The 27,641-nt window shown below is 36.1% G+C and overlaps 1 protein-coding gene across 1 annotated transcript in view; it reads right to left on the reverse strand.

Moving 5' to 3' along the window:
• PPFIA2 (PTPRF interacting protein alpha 2) overlaps window positions 1-27,641 on the reverse strand; it is a 281,670-nt gene that overhangs the window by 119,826 nt on the left and 134,203 nt on the right. Inside the window, exon 3 of the mRNA XM_030446493.1 lies at window positions 17,730-17,792. Within this exon, the coding sequence (XP_030302353.1) occupies window positions 17,730-17,792 (63 nt within the window). The remainder of the gene's footprint in view (window positions 1-17,729; window positions 17,793-27,641) is intronic.

A 27,641-nucleotide genomic window follows, 5' to 3' on the forward strand; every position in this document is an offset into this window, starting at 1 on the left:
AAACACTCCCTCTATTTTAAAATGATTTAGATTTTGTGCTCTCCTGTTGTATAGTGATCAGCAATATTTATGCTTCCCGGAGAAAAATGTCAACCCCATGGGTACTGGTCTTTTAAAACAAAGCTAGGTTTCACACTTACAGTAATAATAAGACAGAAAGATAAGGGGGAAAGGCTATGATAAAACTGACAACAGATTTTTACTTTTTATCTAAAATTTCCTGTGTTCTGTGAGACTCTTCAGGTTATCACAGCAAGTAGAAGTCCACAAAAGCTTTAAAAAAAAAATCTCAAGTACAAGGCACTAAATGCTAAAAATTCCACGTTCTTTCTTTCTCACCAGTATCAAGCTATAAAGTTGGAGGCTTCAAAGAACTTGGCAGCCTCCATCCATAAAAAAGTAAATGTTAAAGATTATAAAAATATAGCCCAAGTTTTATTTTTTTAATATTATGTAGCAAAACCAGTTATGAAAAGCTAGATTCCCTATCCTATATTTATGAACAAGAATAAAATTAAAGTGGTATTAAAGTGGTGTTAAATTAAAGTGGTATTAAAGTGGTGTTAAATTAAAGTGGTATTAAAGTGGTGTTTGTTTCTTTTTTCCCCTTTAAAAAGAAAAAAAATTGCAAATTTGAAGTCTCTTGCTTTGCAGTTCATGTTACCTAGATTGGTCCATTTGGAATAGATATCCCAGTGGAGGACGATATACTCTGTAACTTTGAAAATGACAACTATAATGCCTTCAGGGCTTGGCTCCCAGCTGATGGGAATATTGAGGGTTTATAACCAAATTAACCAGCTGTTGGATTATTACTGAAACACTATGGGATAAAACATCACTCAGAAACATGTGCAAACATCATAAAGCTGAATTCTGCATTGAGGTGGGTAACTTTTAAAGAGCACATGATCTTATAGAAAATGTAGGGTGAAACTGCAGACCGGTTTACTTTTTTTTTTTAATTAGGCATATTTCAGAATGTCCTACTATACATAGTGTACTCTGTTTTGTAGAAGTATTACTCATGGAAGACACTATGGCAGAACAAGTGTGATGAAAGTGTTGCTAGCTAGGGGTGTAATGATTTTCCTTCAAATCATACTACTGAACTAAGAAGTGAATCAGCTATATCACAAGAGAAACTGCACCATCATATTTTCTGCATTTAATAATGCCTGTTTTTGCAGATAATCATATTTGATACTTCTAAAAGTACATAAATAATTTCAAGGTATGTTATTCTTTTCAAATGTCACTAAAAGATATTCATATCAATATGTCTTAAATGATTGTGCTGATTACAAATTACTACTCCATAGTTAGATATTTATCATTTATCAGTAAAGAGAACAAAATATGGTTCAAAATGGCAGACTGGGAGTAACTTTTAAAAACGTATTATGGAAAACTGGATTTATTATATTCTAATTCAGAGGTATATTTCCCTAGATGTTTAAGTATGTGAAATGATCACAGAGCAGTAGCATTAGTGAAGAATAAATGGCTATATGGAACAACAAGAATATACAGCCTCTCATTGCCAGCACGTTACTTTCTGTGTATTACCCTAAATTTTTTTTATAACACCTTGGATAACATGCAAATTATCCAAGTGCTTTACAGACTGTACAATGGCTTCAGCACATATACACACATATACAGCTCTCATTAATAGGCAGTGTGAGGTCAGTAGATGGCTCTGAGAAATAACCTAACATAAATCCTGACAAAAAGCCTTTATGAAGGGTGGCTGGAAGAAGCAATGCATATTTATCAGTAAACTGAACAAGCTTTCTTTGTCTTACAATGTTGGAAAGGAACGTGCAGTTTATTTTGGTGTCAATTCCAGTTTACAAGCCCTGGCTGATTTTTAGCACACCTGACTCACTTTTCAAACTTTTTACTTCTCTAGCTTCAACTTTCTCTGCTCTGCATCTTGGTTTATTCCAGGCAAAATACAGTGTGACTTTTCCTTCCTCCTCATTTTGGGGAACACATCCTGTTCTGACACTTCTCTTTTTTCCTCCTTCCGTAGCATTGTCTCTGGGTAAATTCTACCCATGATCACTCAGTTATTAACAATAGGTCAACAAGACTGCTGATTTGATTCAGACTGCTTCCACAGTAAAATGATTTTTTTTCCCTCTCAGAATTTAAAATAGCATAGTAAATAACAATATTTTAAAGACAGTTAAAAGATTAAAAATTATATTTTTCATTTTATAAAATCAAGTGAAAAATATGATCTCTTGACTATTTTCAACTGTTTCCCATTTTCCCTGAATTTTCTAAGTGTGTAAAAATTATAGATGACAAAGTGGAAAAATGCTTAATTCCTTTATTTGACTAAAATTCTACTAACTTCAGAATATTGCAAATATTATGTTTTTTTTCTAGAACAGAAAGTTTAAAAGTTGAGTTTTTATCAAAGAACTTGGTCAAGTTAAAACCAAAATCATGTACTAGCTGCCCTCATCCATCAACTGATCTCTTCACATAAACTGCATTTAATATAATTTTTTTTTCATGGCAAGAATAGGTGCTAACTGATGCCTGAATGTGCAAATATTCTATGTTCTTGGTTGGATTTCTCTCACCAAATCTGGAAGGCATGTTGTATTAAAATCTATATCCAAACTGCACACCTGAGACCAGCAAAGAGGAATACAAGTATTTCTAGGATGTGATTGACCCAGCATGCCATATCTCTTTTAGGTTGAAAAGAATGGCAATTTTGAATTCCTTATTTTTCTACATAGGAATTCCATAAAGGCAGTTGGGTAAATTACCTTTTCGGCTCTATAGATGTCTCATTCTTCTTTGCCTAAATAAAGATTCTTCTTCAGCCTAAATAAAGGTTTTTTTGAGAGAAGTAAATAAAATTCTCAACTTTATATACAACTTTATATACCAGGGATCACTTCACACTTGGTGTCACTGCTGGCAATCACCACTCCCCTCCTCCAGCATTAATTTAAATTAAATTTAAATTAATTAAAATTTTAGAAGTACAAAATATAAATTGGTAGTAATTATAAACTTTGCTCTAGTAAGACCTCACCTGGAGTACTGCATCCACCTCTGGAGCCTGCAATACAGGAAGGGCATGGACCTGATGGAGTGGTCCTTCCCTAGACCCTCTCCAGCCTCTCTGCATTCTTTTTGTACAGCAGGGACCAAAACTGGATGCAGTTCACCAGGTTCAGTCTGACAAGCACCAAGTAGAGTGGGATGATGACTTCAATATAAAGCTGGCTATAAAGGAATTGTTGTAGGGACACACTTTCAGTCACAGTTCAGACAACTACCTGTGAGGGTTTATAGACTTCTCTCAGAATATTAAGATAGTATAAATGACATTTGGAAGATATTTCCATTTTTTTGTGCCCATGAAAATGACTCCTTATATACAGTTTCATTACTGTAAATTCTACTTTACTTCCTATTGCTGGGTCCTTTAATTTTGATGGCTATACTATATATTGACTTCTATAATGAAATTGCATTTGCACATGGCAATTTCTTGGTTTCTCAGATGGAGCTTATTTATGCCATAGATTTCACTAATTTGATTTCTGTTTGATAGGAAAAGTAAGATATAAGTGGTTTGTTTTGTAGAAATTGATCCTTACACTGAAAACAAATGGCTTTTTCTTTTGTTGACTTTATCTCTTTCCAGTTATCTATAAACAGTTAACCTACCCACAAAATACAACTATCTACCTCAAGTAAGAACCCCAATTTTGTTCTTCCCAGCAAACTTAGAACATTTTGGTTTTTATATGCCATAGAGTTAACATCAAGATTTTTTCAAACTTTGGTTTATACACCAAGTCTGCTAACAGTAATCTTTCATTGGGTCTATAGTATTACTATAGTTAAAAACTTCAGCAGCAAGAATGAGATAATGAGTTGCAGATGTTATTCATCAAGCCATACGATAAACTGGCAATTACTTCCACAGAGGTTGTCCTTAGGAAAAATATACTATTTTCCAACAGATGCTAAACCACCAAATTACAAAATGGCATTTTCCATATCAGAAACCCCACAACCAACAAGGATCTGATGTCACAGATTTTAAAATAAGGGAATGTAGCAAGACAAACCTCTCTTAGGGCACGGCACTCCAAGGTCCAACAGATGTTCCAGCAGAAGAGCACAAATAGTGCCCTGAGTCTGTTGCCCTCAGGACTGGTTAGCCTGGCTCAGTGCTACTGCTCCAGATTCAACTGACCTCTCTGCTGCCTTGCTCAGGACTGAGCTGAGCCTGTGCTTCAAGCCTCACCTTTTATTGGCCCCCTGGTCCTGCTCATGCGCAGTTGGGGCCTGCCCTAATCAGGCACAGGTGGGCTTAACACAAGCTCATGCCCACTGCCTGGCAATTAGTGGCACCTGGTTGCCTCATTTCACTACAAGGGAATAATAATAAAAGTTGGTTTTTTGTTTTTTTTCCTCTCTAAAAAAAAAAAAACAATTTATAAAGCCAGGTAGTTAATAGTGAGAATAATAAAATCATTTATTATCCTAAGGGATTTTATTTATTTTGAGTCAGCTAATGTAATAGAAAAAGTCTTGTTGACTTAGGAACACTAAATCAGAAATTTGATGAAAGGATGTTTTCACTGATGTTCTGTAATATGCTGCATTCATGAAAGGAGCACAAAATTTTAATTACATCTTCTGTACATAGTGTACTCTTGGGTATGAGAAGTAGGTTCAATATAAAAGAAAAAATACTGCATATCAATAGCTCTGCAGAGCTCTGCTGACTGCATTCAATAACTAAAAAATTCACCTCATTAGCTAAAATTTTTTGAGCTGCCACTGGACAGGGGGCCCAGAGGCTGATTCTGCTGAGAGTCCAGGCAATTCACACCTCTCAGTCTACAATTTGTTATTTAGCCCTTCAGGCATGTGTGGTGCCTGTGGAATGCATGACTACCAGCAGGACAGTACTCCAAATCTGTGACCTAGTCCAGACTTCTAAAAAGTGCTGTAGTATCTGCTCTGATAACAAATAAATGCATATTCCAAAGTTTTATTGCACACCTTGCCAGAACTATTAATGTATGCATATAATCACCTTACATAAACATTACACAATATATGAACTAAAGTTCTGTTTGTTCAGGTATATAACTTAGATGACTCCACCTAGCACAATGCAGATTTCTCCATAAAAAGGAAAATTTAGAAGTGTGTGCCATAGAAAGGTTTGCTACCCAATCTTCACACACACACTTCAGAAGGTGTTGGACTCATTTGAAGTGTATCTGTCACTTTGAAAACTAAATCAGATTTGCTCATCCAGATCCAGTGCTCTAAATGAAAGTTGCACTTCAAACAAGCAGAATTGCTCTGGAGCTACAGTTTCTCTTTGAAGTTCATTATCCTTCTTCATTACTACCATTCAAAGTTAGATCTGTCTCTTCTTACTACATTGTGTCTCCAGATAAAAAAAAACAGATTATCATGGTCAGGACAGAGTATACATCACAGTTTTGAGCTCTTCTATTCAGGAAACCTCAGTTTAGAATTATGGCTATCACCACAAGACCTGGAAGAGTCATATGAAGAGAAGAGGAAATAAAATTACCCTTCTAAGGCAGTGTTTTATTGAAATAAATGCACAGTCATAAATGCACACATACAGATTGTCAAATACTTTCCCCAGATAGATATGGTTACACCTCATAAACCACTAGACTCAGACTATAACTTAGCCCTTCTTTATCACTCTGCATTTATAGTAACTCACATCAAGAGAAATGGAAACATGACTTTAATAATACTCAGAAACACTGAGTATTCTCAGAAACACTGGTGTATTTGCAACATAAACAAACATACTTATACCTCCTCTGTGAAACAGAATGAATACAATCTCATTCCCACATGCCCATAGATATATCTCTCAGATTCACTGGACAGAAATACTTCACAAAGTTCTTATATTTTACTGTAAAATAGTTTATGATTTGTATTTCTCCGAGATGTGCTAATCCCCAAGCTTCAGAAACTGAAAAAACCCCCAGCAATTCAAACAACCCCCCCAAGCAAGCCACTGTGTAAAAATGTGTGTTATATACATATTTTCCCTGAGGTATATTCATTTACAGTATATATCCAGAAACAGGATCATTCTAAAAATTACAAGTAAACATCCACACAAGAAATCCTACAGATGTTGGATACTTATTTCAGATCATGCTCATAATTGTCAGCTGAGTTGAAATAATTCAGTACTGTAACCTCATAAATCTTCCCAAAGTTGTTTGCATATGTATGTATTATCAGGTAATTTTGCTAAATGAGGTAACATTCTATCTTTGCTAAATTAGCTGTTTATATTTCTTATGACAACCACAAGACAGCAACCACAATATAAAATGAGATACGCTGAAGCTCAGGGTGCTGTAGCAGTTCCGGAATGCTTCAAAACCTTACGGCTATGTTCTCTATTTGCCTTAGTACCCTCTTTCTGAAGCCTTTGGAATTCAGCTGAATCACAACAGTGGAGAAACTTTGGAGGATTTAGTTTCCAAAATTTCAGTCCCTAGACCAAACCTATGAATGCTTTGAAGCCAATTTATAAATGCAAAGCTTATTAACTTAAAAGGAAAATTTTTACTATAGCCAGAGTTAGAGCCCATGAGCTCTCAGGTGACTGTCATCCAGGTACTCCTTTCTCCATCTCTAGCCAGGTTTACATACTCTGGTACTTTTCCCAGCCTGCTAGCAGTGTGTGAGATCATAGAGTTATAAAATGGTTTGGGCTAGAAGGACCTTGAAAATCATCTACTTCCAACTCCCCCGCCATGGGCAGGGACACCTCCCACTCGGCCAGGTTGCTCAAAGCCCCATCCAACCTGGCTTTGAACACTTCCAGGGATGGGGCATCCAGAACCTCCTGGGGCAACCTGTTCCAGTGTACCACCACCCTCACACTAAAGAATTTTTTCTTAATCTCTAACGTAAAGCCACTCTCTTCCAGTTTAAAACCATTGCTCCTTGTCCTATGATTCCATGCCCGTATAAGATTCCATGCCCAGTTTTCTGCAGTTCCCCAGCAGGTACTGGAAGGCTGCTCTAAAGGCTCCCTGAAGCCTTCTCTTCTCCAGGCTGAACAACCCCATCTGTTTCAGCCTGTCTTCAGAGAAGTCCTTCAGCCCTGAGATCATCTTCATGGTTCTTCTCTGGACCTACTCCTCTATGTCATCCTTGTGCTGGGAGCTCTAGAAGTGGACACAGTACTTCAGGTGAGGTCTCATAAGAGTGGAGTATATAGGGGGAGAATCTTGACCTCTCTTGACCTGCTGGATATGTCTTTTAGTGCAGCCCATGATGCAGTTGGCTTTTTTGGCTGCAAGGGCACATTGCCTTTGGGTTGCAAGAGCACATCAAGCCACAACATGAGTCTAAATGCCACAAATCAGATTTAGATTGTAATGTTTAAGTATTGCCAAAGTATCCATGACAGTAGCCCTGATTTAAACTCTGCACTTGCCCTGATAAACTGGTAAGAGGTTATTAGTTAATAGTAATTAACTTGCTCAAACAACTTAATCTGTCAGGTTTCTGAGTGTGGATAATGCATTATTTGATGGGCAACAGGACAAAAGGTGGAGATAAATATGTAAATAATTATCTGGAAGTATTTGTTACATATAGTACGAAACAAATAAATGTAAATTAAGTGAGTAAAGGGACTTCTCTTTACTCATCAACTACTTGGTGTATCTACAAAAATGTCATGATATGAGAAAGTTGAGGAAAAAAAGATAATTACAGTCAAGAGGATATTAAAATTCAATGAAAAGTTGAATCTCCTTTCCAGAAGACTGTACTTGCTTAAAGTTTATAAACAGTTGCTTGTTTGTATAAATTAACAACAATACTCTGTATTAAACAGCTTATGTCAAACATTTATCTTTTAATGGCTTTGTAAAAGGTAAATATTCTTATAATTGTAGATAAATACTTCAATCAAGAGAAACTGAATTTGGTACATTTTGCTACTGAAAAAAAAAGTTAATAAGTTGAGGCTACAACATTGTATCAAGCCACTCATTTATGAAAACTAATTTCCCAGTCAAGATTTTTCTATACAGAAAGAACAGGAATCCAGCAGAAAATGATATACATCACTAGTTTCTCATTCTGTAGGGAATGTATGTGCTCTGTTACTTGTGAAAAAAGCAGTGGGACTCAACTTAATGAGGCAAAGATTAATAATTGCATCAACCTCTATTACCAATTGCAAACTCTGATTTAGAGCTATGCAATCCTCTCCAATGCCATGACAGTTAACATACACAGAATGGTAATGGGAATTCTCTTCATTACGTGATTTCACTGGATAATGCATTGCTATATTGTGCTGGCTTTGTGATTTCAGAATATTGCTGTTTCACTTTTCTTAATCAAAATACCAGGTGATGTCAAATATCTTTTAAAAAGAAAATTCAGTATTAATCATTAAACCTTTCTCATATGGAATATCTAAACCAACCTGGATAGAGAGTATTGGGCTCTGATATTATGAAAACTCAGCAGTAGCCCTCAGATTTCTTCTCTTCTTTAGGAACTGATGACATTTTGGAGATGTATGGGGAATGTTTATGTTGAAGCTCTACTAAAAGGACAGACAGTGGGACCGCACAGTAGATAAAGTCAGAGTTTCAAAGAATCTGAAGAAAACTATAGCTCTGAGGGACTGCAAAATGTTTCCAGAAGTCTCGACTGCATTGGCAAAGCTCTTAGGAGAAATAACAGATGAATGATTCAGGCTCAAAAGCTTTTTCCATGAATTGAATTTCTGTTGAGCTGAAATGAGTTTCTATGGTAGCAGTAATGTCATAAATTATTCCCCAGGGCTTAAAAGTACCAGGAAGTAATGCCTCTAGCACCTAATGCACTATTTTCAATCAAGAAAAAAAAAATCATGCTGAGCTGAGAGATGTGCAACATCAGCCACACCGTCTGCCAGATCTTTTCACTTGGTAAGGCCAACCGTGTCAGAAAGTTAGCCCCTTGAAGTAAGTCTTGCTAAACCAGGTCCCAGGAATGCCTTAATATCATAGAATCATAGAATCCTAGGGGTTGGAAGGGACCTCGAAAGATCATCTAGTCCAACCCCCCCTGCCAGAGCAGGGCCACCTAGAGTACCTCACATACAAACGTGTCCAGGCGGGTTTTGAATGTCTCCAGTGAAGGAGACTCCACGACCCCCCTGGGCAGCCTGTTCCAGGGCTCTGTCACCCTTACAGTAAAAAAATTTTTTCGAATATTCAACTTGAACCTCCTATGCTCCAATTTACACCCATTACCCCTTGTCCTATCACTGGTAATCACTGAGAAAAGCCTAACTCCATCTCCCTGACACTCACCCCTTACATATTTGAAAACATTGATGAGGTCACCCCTCAGTCTCCTTTTCTCCAAACTAAAGAGACCCAGCTCCCTCAGCCTTTCCTCATAAGGGAGATGTTCCACTCCCTTAATCATCTTAGTAGCTCTGTGCTGGACTCTTTCAAGCATTTCCCTGTCCTTCTTGAACTGAGGGGCCCAGAACTGGACACAATACTCCAGGTGCGGCCTATGCTGGGAAATTTTAATTCCAAAAGGTAATCTGCATATTGATTCCTAAATCCAGTGGCTGGATTCCTCAAGCAACGATGTAGTTATTGATTTATATAGTTAGATTCCTCTATCCTGACTTCTGACCTAAGATGTCTCTCAAAATTCAGTTGTGCTTAGAAGTCTTAACCATTAAATTTATTTCGAAGGGACAAGAACTAGACTATGAAAAGTTGACAAAGCAAGCTGGTGCTTTTATGGTAATTTGAAAACATCAAGAAACCCAAATATGTCATCCCATGCATACACAGCTTTGGAAATTTTTATGACCAGAAGTAAAATAATTGGAAATATTTTCTTAATAAGTTAAATAAGTTAAATATATTGGAATATATTGGCTGATCTAGGTGAAAGTGTTGTAACTTTCCCTTCAGCCCTAATGCTATAATACTTGATATACACAACAAATCTATTTCATATTAAATCCTCCTCATGAGTTTGCATTGTAAATCCTGCCCCCAGGCATAGTATTTTATCATAGTGTGTAGTATGAAAGTAGAACAGAGATGGTTTCTTTCTAAAGGAAATCACCATCTTAAGTATAAAAGGAGAGACAGTAAATTGCAAGGGACAAGCCAGAGACAGTGTTGCAACTTTGAAGCCAACAATTATTGGCTTCAGATACATACTGCAAATGTATGCAAGTAATTTTCTTGATAAATCAACAGAAATCAGAAAGAAAGACATCACAGCCGCCTGGGCTGTCAAACAAAGAGTAATCCCAGGAGAGAGAGCTGAATTGCATGCTTTCATACAGAAGAACCTAGAGCCTGATGGGACTGTATTGTGTGTGCTCTCCATCAGGGCATTTAATTGCTAACTCCTCCTTTAGAGTTGTGGGCCAGCAACATGGACCATGCTACTTTTTGACACAGTGGGAGCTCTCATTTCCATTCTCTTTCTCATTTTTCTGTCAAAATAACACTGTGAGTTTAAAAACGGGAAATACATCCCTCCTTCTCCTAACAGTTGCCTTTTCAGCATTAAAAAGCACATTAAATTAAATCACTGAACTGCTGAACATCAATATTACATAGTAAGTAGCATGATCATGACTAATACTGATGTTCTGTGAACCAACTGTTGACTCTAATTTTGTGGCTGTCCTTTTACACTTTCATTATACAGTTTAGGCATACATTTTAATAAAAAATTAAAGATTTCCACAAAGGTGTAAAATCCCATTTTTAAAACTTTGGCTAAACACAGATTATTACTGTTATCCTTAATATGTATATAAATTTCAGTTTTAAAATGTGTTAGAAGAGTCAATCAAAAAATTCATTGTCATAATTTGTAAAAAAAATAGTATGTCCATGAGTTTATGTAAGATTAAGCTTTCATAGTTATTGCAATTTTTGAATAATCTGATTTTGAGACTTCAAATAATTATTTCAGTGTAATTCAAACAATTTCAACCTTCTGGACAGTGACCATAAAAATATGTTCTGTACATATAAAGATATTACAATATTATAATGAAAAAGCACCTGATTGCTTTATGAAGTGATATTCTGTGCCATCAACTGTTTCAATATAAAAGGAAGAAAAAACCAGGGAATTTTAAAATTTTGTTTCTAAGTTTAACTGAGGGCTTCTTTAAGATCTAAACATAAAAATAAACTGACTATGAGTAGATTTCTTTTTCATAGGTCCTGGTCCTAACTCATCAGACTGATGTGTCTATCTTAAAACTGTCCTCACTCACTCACTCACTCACTCATTCATTCACAATAGAGCCTAACTTAGTACAACTTTCCAAACCTGTAGGGCAGAAAAAGTGAAAACCAGAAATATTTGAACCTGTTTTCAGACACACCATGGACTGTGACATGAACTGCTCTTGGGGGAGACTTTATATTTTAGAAGATTCAAAATTATCAAAATTTTGGAGCAATGTTCTTTCTGAGAATAATTTACTATTTAAACTGTCAGGAGTAAATCAACATCCTCAGTAGCTATAAAAATTTACATGTAAGTAAAGCAAGAAAGAGAAGTATTACTTGTTGCAGAAAAATAAGTCTGTAATTAGATCAAGTTACACGCAATCAGAGGGGAGATTTTACTAAAATTAGAGCTGAAGATGTTTAATTGGATAGTTCAATTTAATTGAAATATCAGCATAGAAATACACATTATTTAAAACAAAAAAACAAGATTATGACTGTGACACTGCTAGATAACCTAAGTAATCTAAGTCCTAGCCTCAGATGACAGTCAGTGAGAATTTTATCAGACTTTCATAGTGATTGGCATTTATCCATGCCTTGAATAGATGAAAAATAACTTTACATTGTAATGCTAGCAACATTACAGACTTTGACAGCCGTGTGGCAAAGACAGATAAATAAAAATTTAAAAGGATTTTCTAAATCCATTTACACTCACATTTGCTAAGAAGCACAATACTCATCTTCCAAGGACACTTTCTTGCAATGCTTCATTGTTCAGGGACAGTTTTGACCTTTGCCAGCTTTGTATTTGGTAGTGCTTTTTGTAAGCCAAAATTTGGCAATTAAAAATACTGGGATGTAGCCTTTCTTTTGACTCCTGATGGTGTCAGAGTAAATACAGCTCCTTGAAACAGAATAAAACTGAGATTATGCTATCTCTCTTGCTGAGTGAACCTCCTGTGCTCCAGCTTGCACTCATCACCCCTTGTTCCTGTGAGTGAACATCACTGAGAGGGGTCTGGCTCCATCCTCCTGACACTCGCCCCTTATATATTTATTTTATAATATATATATATATATATAAATGAGGTTGCCCCCCAGACTCGTAGAAGCTAAAGAGACCCAGGTCCCTCAGCCTTTCCTCATAAGGGAGATGTTTCACTCCCCCCATCACCTTTGTGGTTCTGTGCTGGTCTCTTTGAAGCCGTTCCAGGTCCTTCTTAAACTGAGGGGCCCAGAACTGGACACAATATTCCAGATGCAGCCTCACCAGGGCAGAGTAGAGGGAGACGAGAACCTCTCAACCTACTAACTACACCCCAGGATGCCATTGGCCTTCTTGGCCACAAGGGCACATTGCTGGCTCATGGTCATCCTTCCATCCACCAGCACCCCCAGGTCCCTTTCCCCTGTGCTGCTCTCCAACAGCTCAGTCCCCAGCCTATACTGGTACCTGGGGTTGTTCTTTCCCAGGTGTGAGACTTTAACCCTGCCCTTGTTGAATTTCATTAAATTTCTCCCTGCCCCACTCTCCAGTGTGCCCAGGTCCCTCTGAGTGGCAGCACAGCCTTCTGGGGTGTCAGTCACCCCTCTGAGTTCTGTGTCATCAGCAAACTTGCCAAGGGCACACTCCACTGTCTTATTCAGGTCATTGATGAATATGTTGAATAGTACTGGTCCCAGTACAGACCCCTGAGAGATTTTCCTCCAAGGTTGCCTCCCTCACCCTCCAATACAAGAACCAAGCTCAGGCACTCTCTGCAGCCCTGCTCCTGGTCACCTACACATTTGCTGTCTCTCTCCTCACTGTCTATATTTTAGTAAAATAGAAGCAAATTGCTCTTTTCCCGCAGAACTACTGTAGCAGGTAACTATATATGTATGATCTATATCTTTTCTAAAATCATAAAAAACACTGATGTTACAAGTTTGCACGCATTTATCTATATAATAGTAAAAATGTCTACCCAAACATAACAGCCTGAAACACATATTCTGAAATTTTAAAAACTCTGCATTTTCAAGTAATTACTCTCAAACTTGTGATGAGCTCTGTGAAGAATTCCTGAAGTTATGTACCCCTTTAGAAAGAAAAAAAGTGTCCCTATGAAAGAGTAGTGGACTAGCTGATGGTACAATAGAAAAATTCATTAGCTTTGGACTTGATTAAAATTAAATATTTAGTTTTGCTTGCAGTTCTATGCAGAGAAGTGTGCTCTAATTTATTACATAGACTAATTTTGTTTTTTAAAAAACACTTAAGTCCTGTTCTCTCAAATGAAGAAAACACAGTAGGTTTAATATGCACTACAGTTTTCTTCTGTATTTTGCCATTTACGGTTTTACTGTGGACCTTGATGATCTGGAAAAAAATGAGTATTTTTAATGTCATTTTGCAGAAGCTCAAGATCATGCAATCACAGCAACTGGATTTGCATACCAAGTATCCTGTCATTGTTCTGACCATTAGCTTGCAGTGTTTCCAGCCATCAAGTAATGGCTTTGAGACAGGTTACGATGGACTTCTTCTGTCAAAATTATTATATGCATCAGTAATGTCCATCCAAACATATTAGAATGCATGTATACTTTGAGTACATCTACAGAAATTACTTCCTATCAAGAAATTTTCGAAGTACACAGCAACTTTAGTGGTTGTTTAAAGAATAATCTACCAAAATAATACATATATAGATAGGTACAGTCAAGATTTGGGATATCTTGCATGAAAGGTATGAAACCTAGCAGTGATGTGCTTCCTATTATCTCACTAAACAATTGGTAAGAAAAGTAAAAAAAACTACAATGGTGTAACATTCTTGTAAATAACATTGATTTCTTCATTCAGCTTCTGTCAAGTAAACAATTTAAAATAATAATAAAAGGAAAACAGAAAATTTATGTGGGAATAAAAGAAAATTTAGGCCTATAATGAAGACTGTGGAAGCATAAAATCCACGGAACAGCATGAAAATTATATTTTTTTCATTTGTGGGAAACTGCCCACAAAATTATACCTTGAAATTAATCGTAAAGTCTGAGTCCTCAATTTTAATATATTGAAGTTTCTTTTTGAGTTTCGATTTTATTGCGAGCTTTGCAGTGTATTTCTGCTAAGCAAAGTCAAAGAATCATAGAATCATTATGGTTGGAACAGACCTGTAAAATCATCAAATTACATACTATGAACCCTTTATATTTAAAAACCTGCTTACATTTGCAATTATTAATATTAAGAGATGTTACTCAGCCTTAATAAATCCCTTTTTTAATATTTTATCAAACATAACTCATGAACAACCTATTCTGTGTTTTCTGTACAAACTCTGCTTCTAGATAATACTTCTAAGTACCTTTAAGTCTGGCATTTAGAGCTAGAAAAGCCAAACAAAAGGTATTGTGCCTTTTTTTCTACTAAGGAACTAAGTTTTGTGATTAATTATAAATGTATAATTAATGTTAGGTAATTCAAATGCTGAACCCGTGCAATACTTACTGACTGAAAATTTTATGCTTCTGAGCCCATCCTCCAAAGCTAGTTCTTTTACAAAAGGCAGAATTACAAAGTTGCAATTCATAGTAATTACAAGAAACCAAAAAATATTTCAGAATAACTGAAAATGGATTACTGTCTATCTGAGCAGTATTTTTAAATACCTAAGAGGAATTTTCTTAATTAATAATTATTAATCAAAAAATCTGATAAAACTGACATTTGAAAAATTAATGAATTTTAAAAACATCTGCATAAAATAACTTTAATTTAAAAGCCTGAAAGAGAGAAAATACCCTGTCTCATTGTTAAGAGTCTTCAGAGTTAGGAATTTTGACGTTTGCTCCTATTTATAAAGGGAGATTATGCCACAGGACCACCTGACCACATTAGGTATAATTAAATAATAATGGCAAAAGCTTATTTCACCCCTTTTCTGACTGAACTGCCTTATTTTCCCCTGAGACAAATGTAAACAGTAGTTTTAAACTTTAAATAAAGTTTTTATTTTTAATGCCTTTACACCAAAAGTGAAATTAGAATAGGAACTAAGTTTTTCATTAAAGACCATATAGGAATCCTTCTTAATTCATGGAGAGATTTCAGAGGAAAATATTGCTCTAGTCTTTTAAATGAATAGCAAGATTTTTCACTGTTACCTATACAGGATTGTATTTTGCCCCACGTTTCACTTTTGAGAATGCTCTTTTGTAGCGGGAGGAGCCCTTCTTGCTCCTAGGGCTGATCCTGAGGCCTCGGGGTTTAGCCCATTCCTGGACGATGTCCTAGGGCTGTTCCTGAGGCCTCGGGATCTACCCCTTCTTGCCTGCTCCTGGGGCTCCTCGAGCTGTGGGCTTCTCCATCCTCACTGAAGAGTGAGAGCTCCCTCCGTGGCTCTCAGCTGCTCTCTTTTTGGCCCCCTGCTCCTGCACATGCTCAGGAGGGAGGCCAGACACAGGTGAACCCACACCCACTCATCAATAACTCAGGGCACCTGGTCCTGTCTCACTACACTCTTTGATGTTTGGGTTAAGCTACTCACATAAAATATTGCTTAACCTAAAAGAAAAATAACCCCAGTGACAATCCATCCAAGCTTTCTTAAGAAGGGATGGTTCTTCTAATGGGATACCTTGTTTTCTTCACAGGAAGTGGCTGCATCATAGAATCACAGGGTGGTTGGGATTGGAAGGGACCTTTGGGATCATCTAGTTCCACTCCCACTGCCATGGGCAGGGACACTCAGCAATAAATTAGGTTGCTCAATAGCTTTACTGAACTACAAGCATTTAGGATGCTGCAGTTTGGTGAGGTAATTCACGTTCTAAGCCTCATCTTAAATTGGGAAAACAGAGTCTGCATTACTTAATTTTCATCACCTACAAATAAGGTCACTAAGATGGCCTTTTAGGTCCTCTTTTAATCAACAGAGAAAGACTCATACCTTCAGAGAATCAACAGGTGAGACTGACCTGGCCTCTACTGTCATTAGAACACAGACATCAAATTCAACAACAGACAGGAAAGTTAGGGGATAGAGTTAGAAGAGCATTAAAGACTCCTAAATTTTATTTCCTTTCTTGTGGAGGTCGATATATTTCTTTTTGGACCTAAGTCCAAAGGAAAGGAACAAAACTAAAAATGGGGGATAATTAAGAACTGTATTTTACAATGAGAGATCTGATTTCTTGATATTGTTGTTAATGAATTGCTTCCTGATTTTAGTGGTAACAGATGTAATTCAAAGAATAAAAAGTAACCTCTGAGTTGTTGGTTTACTTAATTCCTTTAAGAAAGTATCTATTTAAAGCATGACTTAATGCATTTTACAGAAAAAAGAAAAAAAAACTAGAAGACCCCAAACACTTTTAAAGTAATGGTATAGACTTCTATAACTAAATCTGAAATCCTGAATTTTTCCATGCTTGTTAATTTTGTCATATTGCTATCTTTCATATTACTATCTTCCATTAAAAATTGTACTATTTGCAGACCAAAATACTAGAATTGCCTTGAAGAAGTTAAAGCTGTGCTAAAAATTCAGAAGATATTAACTATGTTGTTATTTTAACTATGTTCCTTTTATACTTTGATTACTTGTTCTATCTTAAAAGAACTTAAAAATATGGAAATACTATCCAGAAATTCCTTCTGCCAGTTCTCCTTTAGACATGAGAATCTTCAGCTGTAAAATAAATTATTAAACATATTACAACATAAAAAATAGCTTCTATGTAATGCAGAGCCACAGTCTTTTCTCAGTGGTACATCCCACATTCTCATCAATGTTTCTCCATTAATGTACAAGAGTTCAATTTTCTCCCAATAACGCTCCATTATCTGAATATTTTTAGAAAAAAAAAAAATTTGTTATACTACAAGTGAATAACTTGCTTTTTTCTTTGACAACAAATTTTTTATTCTACCATTCATGAGCTATGGTAGCTCCTCCCTTTTTCTATTTATGTAGGATATATCCGTTTAAGCAAGTAAAATGAAATTACCACCCTTCTAAATTTAGTATTCCACATCTTTATATCAAAATCCAATTTAGAGCAAGCTTAAGCTGAATAAATGTAGCCTCTCCTTGTGCTTCCCAATTTACCTATTGAGGTTTTACTGATTTCAAAAGGTGCCTTGAGCTGGGTGGGAAGCATGGTAAACATGGAAGGAACTGTGGATATATTATTATTGTCTTTATTTAGCTGCATTAACAAACCATATTAAAAAACATTGCAATAATTCAGCCATTTTGGTAGTCTGTGACCTCACTTGTAGTACAATATTCACTGGCTCTGAAATATATAATGTGAAGTAACCTCGAGACGCAGAAGCTTCTGTGGGCAACAAAATACCAAATTCAAATAAGGAGACTTTGCATTTCAATTACTCAAAAATCCAAAATATTTTGAACATACATTAGGGCAGGATATGGTCCTTTGAATGTTATTCTCAATGCTCGTACCAGCAGCAACCGTCATCTGAAAAAGGGGGCAACAGAGATTCCGCTGAATGGAACAGAATTTTGTACAGCACTTCAGTACAGTTAAAATTACACCATGCTAACAAGCTGGATGCTATTACCAGTTCAAGCAAGATGATCTCAGAGAAGAAAAATGTGGCTCAACTGAAAATCACACAAAAAAGATTGAAAGTATTGTTACACCTCCTGGCTCACGAGGCACTAAGAACAAGCCAGGAGTAAATCTCTTCGGTGTTCTGTGCTGCGTCCACAGAAGTAAACTCAGCCAGGAGACTATGGAGAAGCTCCATGGCTAACTTTAATCTGAGGTCTCTACTTAAAGCAAAAGGTTTCCCTGTTTGTGAGGTTTGAAGAAAGCAGGATCTTCTCCCCCAAATTAAAACAGAAAAGCATCAGAAGAAGTAAACAGAAGTTACCAGTTAAACTGATAAACTTCTCATCTCAGACTTCCCTGTTGCACCGAACAGTCAGAAGAGTGGAAAAATAGTAGGAAAAAGGGCTTCATGCACTTAAAAATCTGGAAGTCCTTTCAGCTATCAGAAGTATATATTTTAGAATTGAATGCTATTTTTCCTTCTTTTTCATGACTTTTCCATTTATTTTTGCAGTCCTGCATATAACTTTCTTTTTTAGAAAGACCACAACTAGTAGGCAATCTGACCAGATGACATTTCTTCAGCTCTCAATACTTCAGAGGAAATTAACAGGAGAAATTTTCAAACTGAACCTCTTGTTCAGTCTACCCTGTCTGCCATTTCAAAAAACCCCATTTCTAGACTAAACCTCAAAGCAATTTTTTTTTTCATAGTTGAGAGAATATGTAACAATACATACAATGTTCATGGTAATTATAGTTGAGCTTCATTATCTCTCAAAGTCAATACTGACTTAGGCCCATATTGACCTAAGATTTATTTCTGTGACTATTTGCCAACTCAATACAGTAAACCTGGTATTCAGAAGTGACAAAACAACAGTGTTTTTTTATTCAAATGCTTTCAATAGCACAATATAACATTTGGAAAATATATATAATTGCAAGATGTATTTTACAATGACTTTACTGTTATAATTTATGAGGAAGTAAAGCCTGACTCTATATTATTACTGACCTTTGCAGTATACAAAAATGTGCCCATTATCATTATATTTAAGAACAGCTACAGGCATGTATCCATGTTCATCTATCTACAAACTACATTTTACCAATAAATTTCACACTGTGATTTTGTAACAGTTTTTAAATATTTGAAAGATTTTTAAGCTTTAAATGTTTTAAAGGAGAATTATGCTTTTAGTGGTAAAAAAAGATTAAATCTTGACTTTTAAGCAAAAGTCTCCATGTACACTGGAAAGTTCTTAACTTGCTTGTGTCAGATTTCCCTTCTTTAGATTTACATCCTTAAATATTTGAAAACTATTTTTCCTGGTTTTAAAAGGAGATTTCACTTCATACAAAGCATCTACTTTTGAATGAAACATTTCCATGCAAGGCAGCTTCATGGTAAATTCATCTATAATGCTTAGGATGGATTTTTAAACACCACTGTTGCTCCACAATTTTGTAAGGAAAACACAATCCACATTATGTCAGGATGACACTGTTTCAAATAAACAATATCACAGCACAAGAAAACATACACATTATAAACTTTTTCCATTTACTTTTCACACATCTTTCTTTGAATATAGTTTAACAGTTATTCAATCTAATGTCAGTATTTATACATATGCAATTAATAAAAAAGGGTTGAAAGAAAATGCACCTGGATTGATATATTAATATTTTGCATATTTTTGCACATTTTAAATTTATGCATCTCACATATTATGTTTTCTGATGATTTTGCATTTTTGTGTGAAAAGGTAGATCTACTGTACACTTTTGACTGCTGCATCTGAGCTCTGTTAACTGATTAATCTTTGCTGTACCTCCCTGTTAACAGCAATGCTCTCTGAGTAACTTTAGCCTAATTTTTCAAATTCTCTTGCAACCATTTTTAACCCCTTTTACTCTTGTGAAACAGTGATCAAAGTTTTATTGAAGAAAGGTATAAAATGAACAGTGGTCAACTGTTGAAGCTGATATTCCTAAGGTCCAGTATTTTGACCTCACCCCACTATGGGAAAATTCACATATCTGGAAATTAGTGATCCCTGGTATTTCAATGCCATTAGGCCTTTTTCTTATAGCTGCGGTAATTTCGTGTCCAACTGGATGCATAGCACCAAAAGTGTCAAGTGTAAGAGAAGAGAAACAAAAGAAAAATATTCAATAAAACATATGAAATCTGTGCATTCGTTCTAAAATTGTATTAAAACTATGCATATTAAGGAAAATAATTTTTCTAACATCAGGAAGATTTTACTGGCAATCTTTTGAGAAAAAGAATCCATTAATGAGTTATGCAGTGTATGTAATGCAGAAACTCCCATTTCATGCATGTTGATAAAATATCCACTCCAATGAGGAATGCAGCTAATATTATAGCATCTACTCAGTACTTTGTACCCTACTAAATACAGCCTATTAGAATTAAGATTCACGAAACAGTTTGGCCATCCTCCTTAAGAAAATGTGTCGGCATTAAAATTTATCAGATGACAAAATAGGGTCAACAGGGAGAGAAAATTCTGAAAATGAACGTCTAGAACATGAGTATCTTCTTACTCAGGATAAGCACTTCAGCTGCTGTTTGCTGTTAACCATACATGGTTAACCATCCCATGAGGACAGATTCATAGAATCATAGTATCATAGCATGGTTTTGTTTGGAAGGAACATGAATATTTAAGTGATACTGATATTTAAAAAGAGACTGGATGTGGCACTCAGTGCCATGGTCTAGCAACCGCAACGGTGGTTCAAGGGTTGGCGTCGATGATCTCTGAGGTCCCTTCCAACCCAGTCAATTCTATGATTCTATGAAAGATCATCTGCTTTCAACCCCCCACATAGGCAGAGAGCCCTCCTACTAGACCAAGTTGCTCAAGCCCCATCCAATCTAGCCTTGAACACTTCCAGGGATGAGGCATCCACAAATTCTCTCAGCCCACATCCTTCCTGTGTTAGGGGCTCCAGAACTGGACACAGTAGTCCAGGTGGGGCCTCATGAGAGCTGAGTAGAGGGGGACATTCTCAAGCTGTATCCTAATAATGGACTCTGTTTCCAGGCTCATTCTCTCTCAAGAAGGGGCCTTGTGTGAGGCTGTAGCCCACCTGAAAACATTTTCAGAAAATGCATCACCTACAAAAAGCCCTCTAGGTACATAATCCAATTAACAGCTCCTGGAGTTTCTAGACCATATCAGACTAAAATCATGCATAATGGTCCACATATGGGCCAAAGCGGCCTGCATTTTACAACTAGATGGAACAAGTGACGAATAAGAGCACCGGTTCAATCTTCTGTGGTAGCACTAAAACTGAACAAAGTTTTAGCTAATTCTGTACATTAACCTGTGAGAAAGAGGTGAAAATTCATGAAGTATTCAATCAATATTCCTGAGCTTACAACATCTATCAACTACATTTTTTTTTACAGGTTGGTACACCAGGCTTTCAAACGATCTTGCTGTTCAGGTCACATGAAACAAGACACATTTTCCTAAATACCAACACTGTTATAATCCAGACCGTCTCAGCAAGTTCCAAGTTAAAGCTCTGGTAAAGCAGGAATCTCTGCTTTCAGTTATGATGTGAGCAGTACAGCACTAATTTCAAGGCCAGTGTATATAATAATCAGTGGTATTCAAAGCTTTTATTATCACTGAATATATCCGATTTGTTGATGTATTGAAGAAACCAGTGCAGAATCTTTCCCAGTTCTTTGACTTGTACAATGTAGGAATGTGACAAGTAGAATTTAATTACTAGAAAAATAGTGATGATCTTGCCCTCAGAAACAAAAAATAGTCCCTCAAAGAAATATTAGGTATTTCTTGACAAGAATTTTGTGGTGAAATGTCTTATATCATTCACCACAGATCAAAATGCTATTTAGGTGTTTCAGTGTACTGAAAACTTTATTTACTAACATTAATTAGTAAAACTAATGTCATAACAATGTCACAAAAAGGACTTTCCATTATTTGTCACCTCTTTATGGGGGAGCGAAGCAAGGTCATGCTTAGCAAGTATGAACAGTCATCAAGGTAAAAAGCCCCACAGGAACATATCTGTTGCCTCCTTTCTAAAGCCATTCCCATAGAAACTATTCTGTATTACTTTAGTAGGTGGAGAAAAATATCCAAGATGTAACCAAAAAGAAAACTTCCATAATATATAGATTCAATATTTCATGACATTTATATTTCATAGTGAAATTCACTGCCTCTTCTCTGACCTCCGACTAGAGAAGTGGCTGTAGCTAAGCTGATTCTGAAGTTAACCCTGTTTCATGTAATGTCCCATGCATCTCACATGATTTCAACAATCACTACAATCATTACAATCTAGATTGTACTGATTCAGACATGTAAAAAGCTTTACACTAATTCAGAATCAATTGGTTTGGTTTTTTGTTAAGTGTTTTTTAAGTGTAGGCTGGACTAGAAGTAATGATACAAAACAAATATCTGCTGTTAAAATCAAAGACCATAAGGCTGTCTTAGCATACCGTGGTACCTTACACCTTAGATACAGAAAATATATGTGATATCTTAGTTATTAAGACTTTATTACACCAACTTTGAGAAGCTGTCAAATGAATTCAGAGTAAAAACATTATATCAGATGCCACCCATACTGTCTCTACTGAAGAGAATGATAAGTGAGATACCCAGATGTTCACAAAGGGTACTTTAATAATCAAAAAGGAATATTTAAAACTCACAAACTGCATACTGAGAATCTATCTGTACTAAGCATCAATTTTTTTTCAATCCTAAATGTGATTCGGTGTTACAGCACATAGGATTTCATTATGCAAGATTTGATACCTATCAGTTGAGAAACACAGAGAATCCCTACAATAAAAGAGAGCAAAGGATGAAGGATGTGAAGATTTACCACTTTACCCAGTCTATCCCTAGACAATCTCAACAAAATTTTAATCCTGACAATACTTCTAGTGATAGCTCAGCACTTGCCAGAAGTTTCAAGTGGTGTAAAAGTTTGAAGTTCTCAGGGCTTGCTCTGGATAAATTAAGTCTGTGACAAAAACCAAGTGATTTCAGGTCTCACCTCATTGCCAACATCATTAGAAACAAATGACATTCCTCTTCTGCAGCCACTTCACATACCAACAGATATATAAAAATTGCTGTCTTAGAAAGAAATGCAGCAATGAAAACAAGTCTTGCAGGCCCAGTGAAGACCAAACTTGCTGTTATATGCAGTATGGTATTTGGGTATGGATTGACTGCAGCTTCTGGGATATGTTAGGACCAAATAGTTTGAGATTCACCAGGACACTGAATGCCACCTGGTGGCTCAGACTCACAGCCCACTTACAAGGTGCACTTCTGGGTGGAAAAGAAGTTGGAAGGCAGATCATAGCACACTTAGATATTCTGAGGAGGATGCTCCTTTGCTGTAAAAGACACATAACCAGGGAGGACAAAAAAATGTGAAGGAATCTCACATGTGGATGCTCAAGTGGATGACTTCACTAATTGAAGAAGTTAGTATTTATTTTGGAAAATGAGCTCTTCAGGTTTGATGCATTAAACTCCACTCTTCTGGGGTTTCTAAATCAGCATTTGTATCTCCACTTTTAAAATGTAACATAACTACAATGTTACGCTAAATCTCCTTAAATCTCCTTAAGCACACTTTGGGGCATCCAGCAAAACCAGAGTTTGTGCTAACAGTGGAACTCAGCCTGTGTGAGACCTACATAGCATGCAAATCTCAGTAAAAAATGTGACATCCCACCACTGTGTCTTCAATGGAGATGCACAGTTATCCCTGAAAAATATATGTCATCTAAATTAAACAACAAAAACTAAAAAGGTCACTGTAATCTATTTTAACATTTGGGCTAGGAAACCATATTTTCTTCAAAATAATCCATCAAAGACATAAAAAATAACCTCTTCACTGAATCAATGCTTTCTATTGCCCTACCTTGCTATCATCTGCTCTCATATACCAAAGTTATCTTTATGATAACTGAAGCTGTCAGCTACTTCTGTGCAAAAAGTCATCTTTCGTTGTTGAACCAAATCATATATACTTTTTCCATCTAAAAAAATTTAATATATATTAAATATATATATATAAATATTATTTTCAACAATGGCATACTTTGATTGCCCCACATAAGTGAGGTGAAACCTAAAATATTTAATATAAACCTTGTTCTTTGATTAAACCTCCTTATCGAGTTAACAATTCAATCACATGTAGTGACATTGTAATTATGGGAAGTAAATAATAGTCCAAAATTATCAACCTAGCACTTTTAACTCAAATGAGTTGAAAGTGTCCATATTCTGAAGTTACGCAAATCAAAAGGAGTCTCATTTGCATGACCAGAATTGGTGTGCCAGGGCATTGTGTTTACATGAGTATATAGTATTTTTTCATATATAAGATGCCATAAACAGAAATATCTAAGGACATTTAACCTGGAGAAGAGTCAAGGAAGACCTTCTTGTGGTCTTTCAGTACTCAAAGGAGGCTTGTAAGAAAGACAGGGACAGAGTTTTTAGTAGTTTTTACTTGTCCTATTGCCTGTAGCAGTAAATAATAAGTAAATAAGTAAATAATAAGTAAAAAAGACAGACCTGGATTATTTTGCAATCTGTACAGTAATCTTCTCATAGCACTGCTCCATGATGATACAATGTAATGTACTACATCATCAAGTGAGTGTTTTCAAGAGATAATAAAATTCATATTTATGTGGCTACCTGCATCACAGTGATTGAGCTGCTTAATTATTCTTTGGGTTTTTGTTTTGGTTTGGTTTCTTGGTTTGTTTTGGTTTTTTTTGTAATTTCCCAGAATTACAGCTAAAAATAAATCTCACACCATGATTGTAAGAATGATGAAAAGCTTGAAAGACAGTCTTGAGGAATTTTGCAACTAAGCATTCCCACCATGTCAGAAGGAAACGCTTGAGGTTTTCTCCCCTAAAGAAGCCAATCAATGTTTGTACTTTTGGTTTTAAACAGTATGTGATCTGTCTTCATGACTGAGCAAGTGTTCTTATGATGAGAAAACCATAAAAAAAATCACACTACTATAAATTCTCAAACATCAACAGTGAGAGCAAGCTAATTGAATCTTAGAGATTCATGCTTTGCTATTCCTGGCTGTATATTTACTTAGGAAAGTATGAGTAAGGGTACTCTTCAAAGGCACTTAACACACATTTATCATTTAGCTGTACATACATATAACTAAAAGAATTTTTTCTGTGTCTAATTATTTGATACATCCTCACCAAGCCAAATTATCAGAATATAAACTGAATTCTTTTTGACCAAGTGCAAACTGATCCTTAACAGTCTTCTTGAAATTGCAATCATAGACAGCTAAGCGTCGGTAATAATTTATCCTACATATCCTTTACCTTCAAAAAAGAACCACAACAACACAACTTGTATTAATTAAAAATTTCTTTAAAACTTCTGGAAATGTTCTACTCCAGCCCCTCTGCAAATAATTGCTTGTTTTGCCACGTGTGAGCATGTACTCTCTATACTGTGTTGGTTTATTAATCTTCAATATACCAGACTTTAAATGTAGATCAATGAAAACCCCTAGGAAAAATAAGGGAAGTTATATCAGATGATAAGAATTCCCCTCTTCAGACAATGAAATGGAAAACTACTCCTTTAACTCCTCTTACAAAGGAAAAGGGACGTAATTTCTTCCCTAAACTCAGTCTCATAATTTCTCCCTGTACTCTCACTACAGGCACAAAACAAAAGCAGCATTGACTTTGGGTCTGCATGTCTATCACAGACTGCAGTAAAGCTCAGGTATGGGGAATGTAGGAAACGTCACATCTAGCACTTCTTGGATGGTTTATTAAATTTTAAATATGAAGGATGTCAATGCACAGTAAAATAAAATCAACTTGCACAAATTGAGTGCATAACTGAAATTTGCCTTGGTATAGCTTTGAAATGTATAGTTACTAGCCACTCAAGACACAAACTTCAATCTTAGATTCACATAATTTGTAAATTCTACTAAGACATACATGTTTTAAAATTCTGAGAAGATTCATCCTTTATGAAAAGGATTTTAAAGAATGTAGTCTATTTTACCCTCTGCCCATTTTTTATTTAAATACATTTTGTAAAGTTATCTACAGCAAAGAAAGTGCTGCTTTCCATTTATGTTTATTTCCCCTTTGGCGTTTGACTGAGTAGTTATTAAGAGAATTTATTTCTGCTCTATATTTCTTCATAAATAGAAAAAGCTATGTTTTTAAAACTACAGAGTTGGAGAAAATTAAAGAGGAAAATAAAAAGTATAAAAAAACCACTCTCTCCTAATTATACAAGAGGAAGGACATTTTTTTTATTAAAGATCTACCAATTTTAAGGATAGCAACAATATGTCTCCTGAGCTTATCAGTGTAAATCCTAGACCACATGAGAAGAATGTAGTTCTGTTTTTTATTTTTAAACATGCTAAGTACCACTTTCAAAACTATAACCTCATTCACGTGGAAAAGCTAAGGGGTACTGGGTAAAAGTTGCTCCTGGGGAGATCCTGACTGGACATCAGAAGAAAACTTTTCATCAAGAGAGAAGCTGGACATTGGAATAATCTCCCTAAGGAAGTGGTGGATTCCCCAACACTGGCACTTCAAAGACTCAGCTTTGGCAGGGTGCTGGGCCATCTCATCTAAACCATGTTTCTACCTAGAAAGGTTGGACCAGATGATCTTTGAGGTTCCTTCCAACCTGGCATTCTATGATTCTACAAGCCAAGTTAACACTTGGCCAACACTATTGTACGTGAATATTTCTCACAGTTTGTCTCCTCAGAAAAAAAATATACAGATATGTAGATGTCTGTAGCCCGCAAAGAGTTTTGTCAGAACTATTTTAGCTTGGTGGTTTGCTTTAAAAATGTTTGTCTTTCTAGAAACAATTGCTGAAAAAATAAGGCTTACTATTGAAAATACCAGTGGAACATGAAAAGATAGTGCTAATTCCTGAGAGACCTAATGCTACGTTGTTGGGCCAGCTTCCAAGCAATCTGTCTCCTTCATCTCACTGATGACTGTACAATATTCTACAGGTCCTGAACAGGTCAGGACAATCACAAGCACTCCTACTGTCTTAAATTATTTTAAGTAATTTATACCATAACTTGCCATCACATTTACTAGGCATTGTACAAGTACAGCTCTGAGAATTTTTCTTCTCTGAAAAGAGGCAGAAGGGAAAATTTAATATTATTATATTAATGTTATTATATTAATGTATATATGAACAGTGTATGCATGGTATACACAGACATTTGTTGGATGTGACTCACTTTTTTTTTTTTTTGCTTTATTTGCTTTACCTGGTGGGTATAGAAGCCTAAGTCACAGAGTTCAGTAGTAGTATTTTAAGTTGCATTTATAACTGCATCCCTCCACGGGCATCCTCTTGTTATGGGGTAAGAGCTTGCGTGCCCTTGTGAGGTTGGTCGCTCTGCTGGCAGAGGCAGGTGCCTCCAGCAGGGTCTCCCATGGCAGCCAGGTCACAACTGAAGGGTCAGACAAAGTGTGTCCATGGGCAGGATGGACTCAGCAGCCTTCAGGCAACTATCCTAGGAGAAGGACAACTCTAACTCCAAAGCCGGGCAGATGGAGCTCGTTTAGCCCTGTAAGGCCATCCAGCTAAGAGAAGGACACTAACTAAACCTACATCCTGAAGACTTCCCTGT

Source organism: Calypte anna, chromosome 1, assembly GCF_003957555.1.
Source record: "Calypte anna isolate BGI_N300 chromosome 1, bCalAnn1_v1.p, whole genome shotgun sequence".
NCBI classification, from domain to species: Eukaryota; Metazoa; Chordata; class Aves; order Apodiformes; family Trochilidae; genus Calypte; species Calypte anna.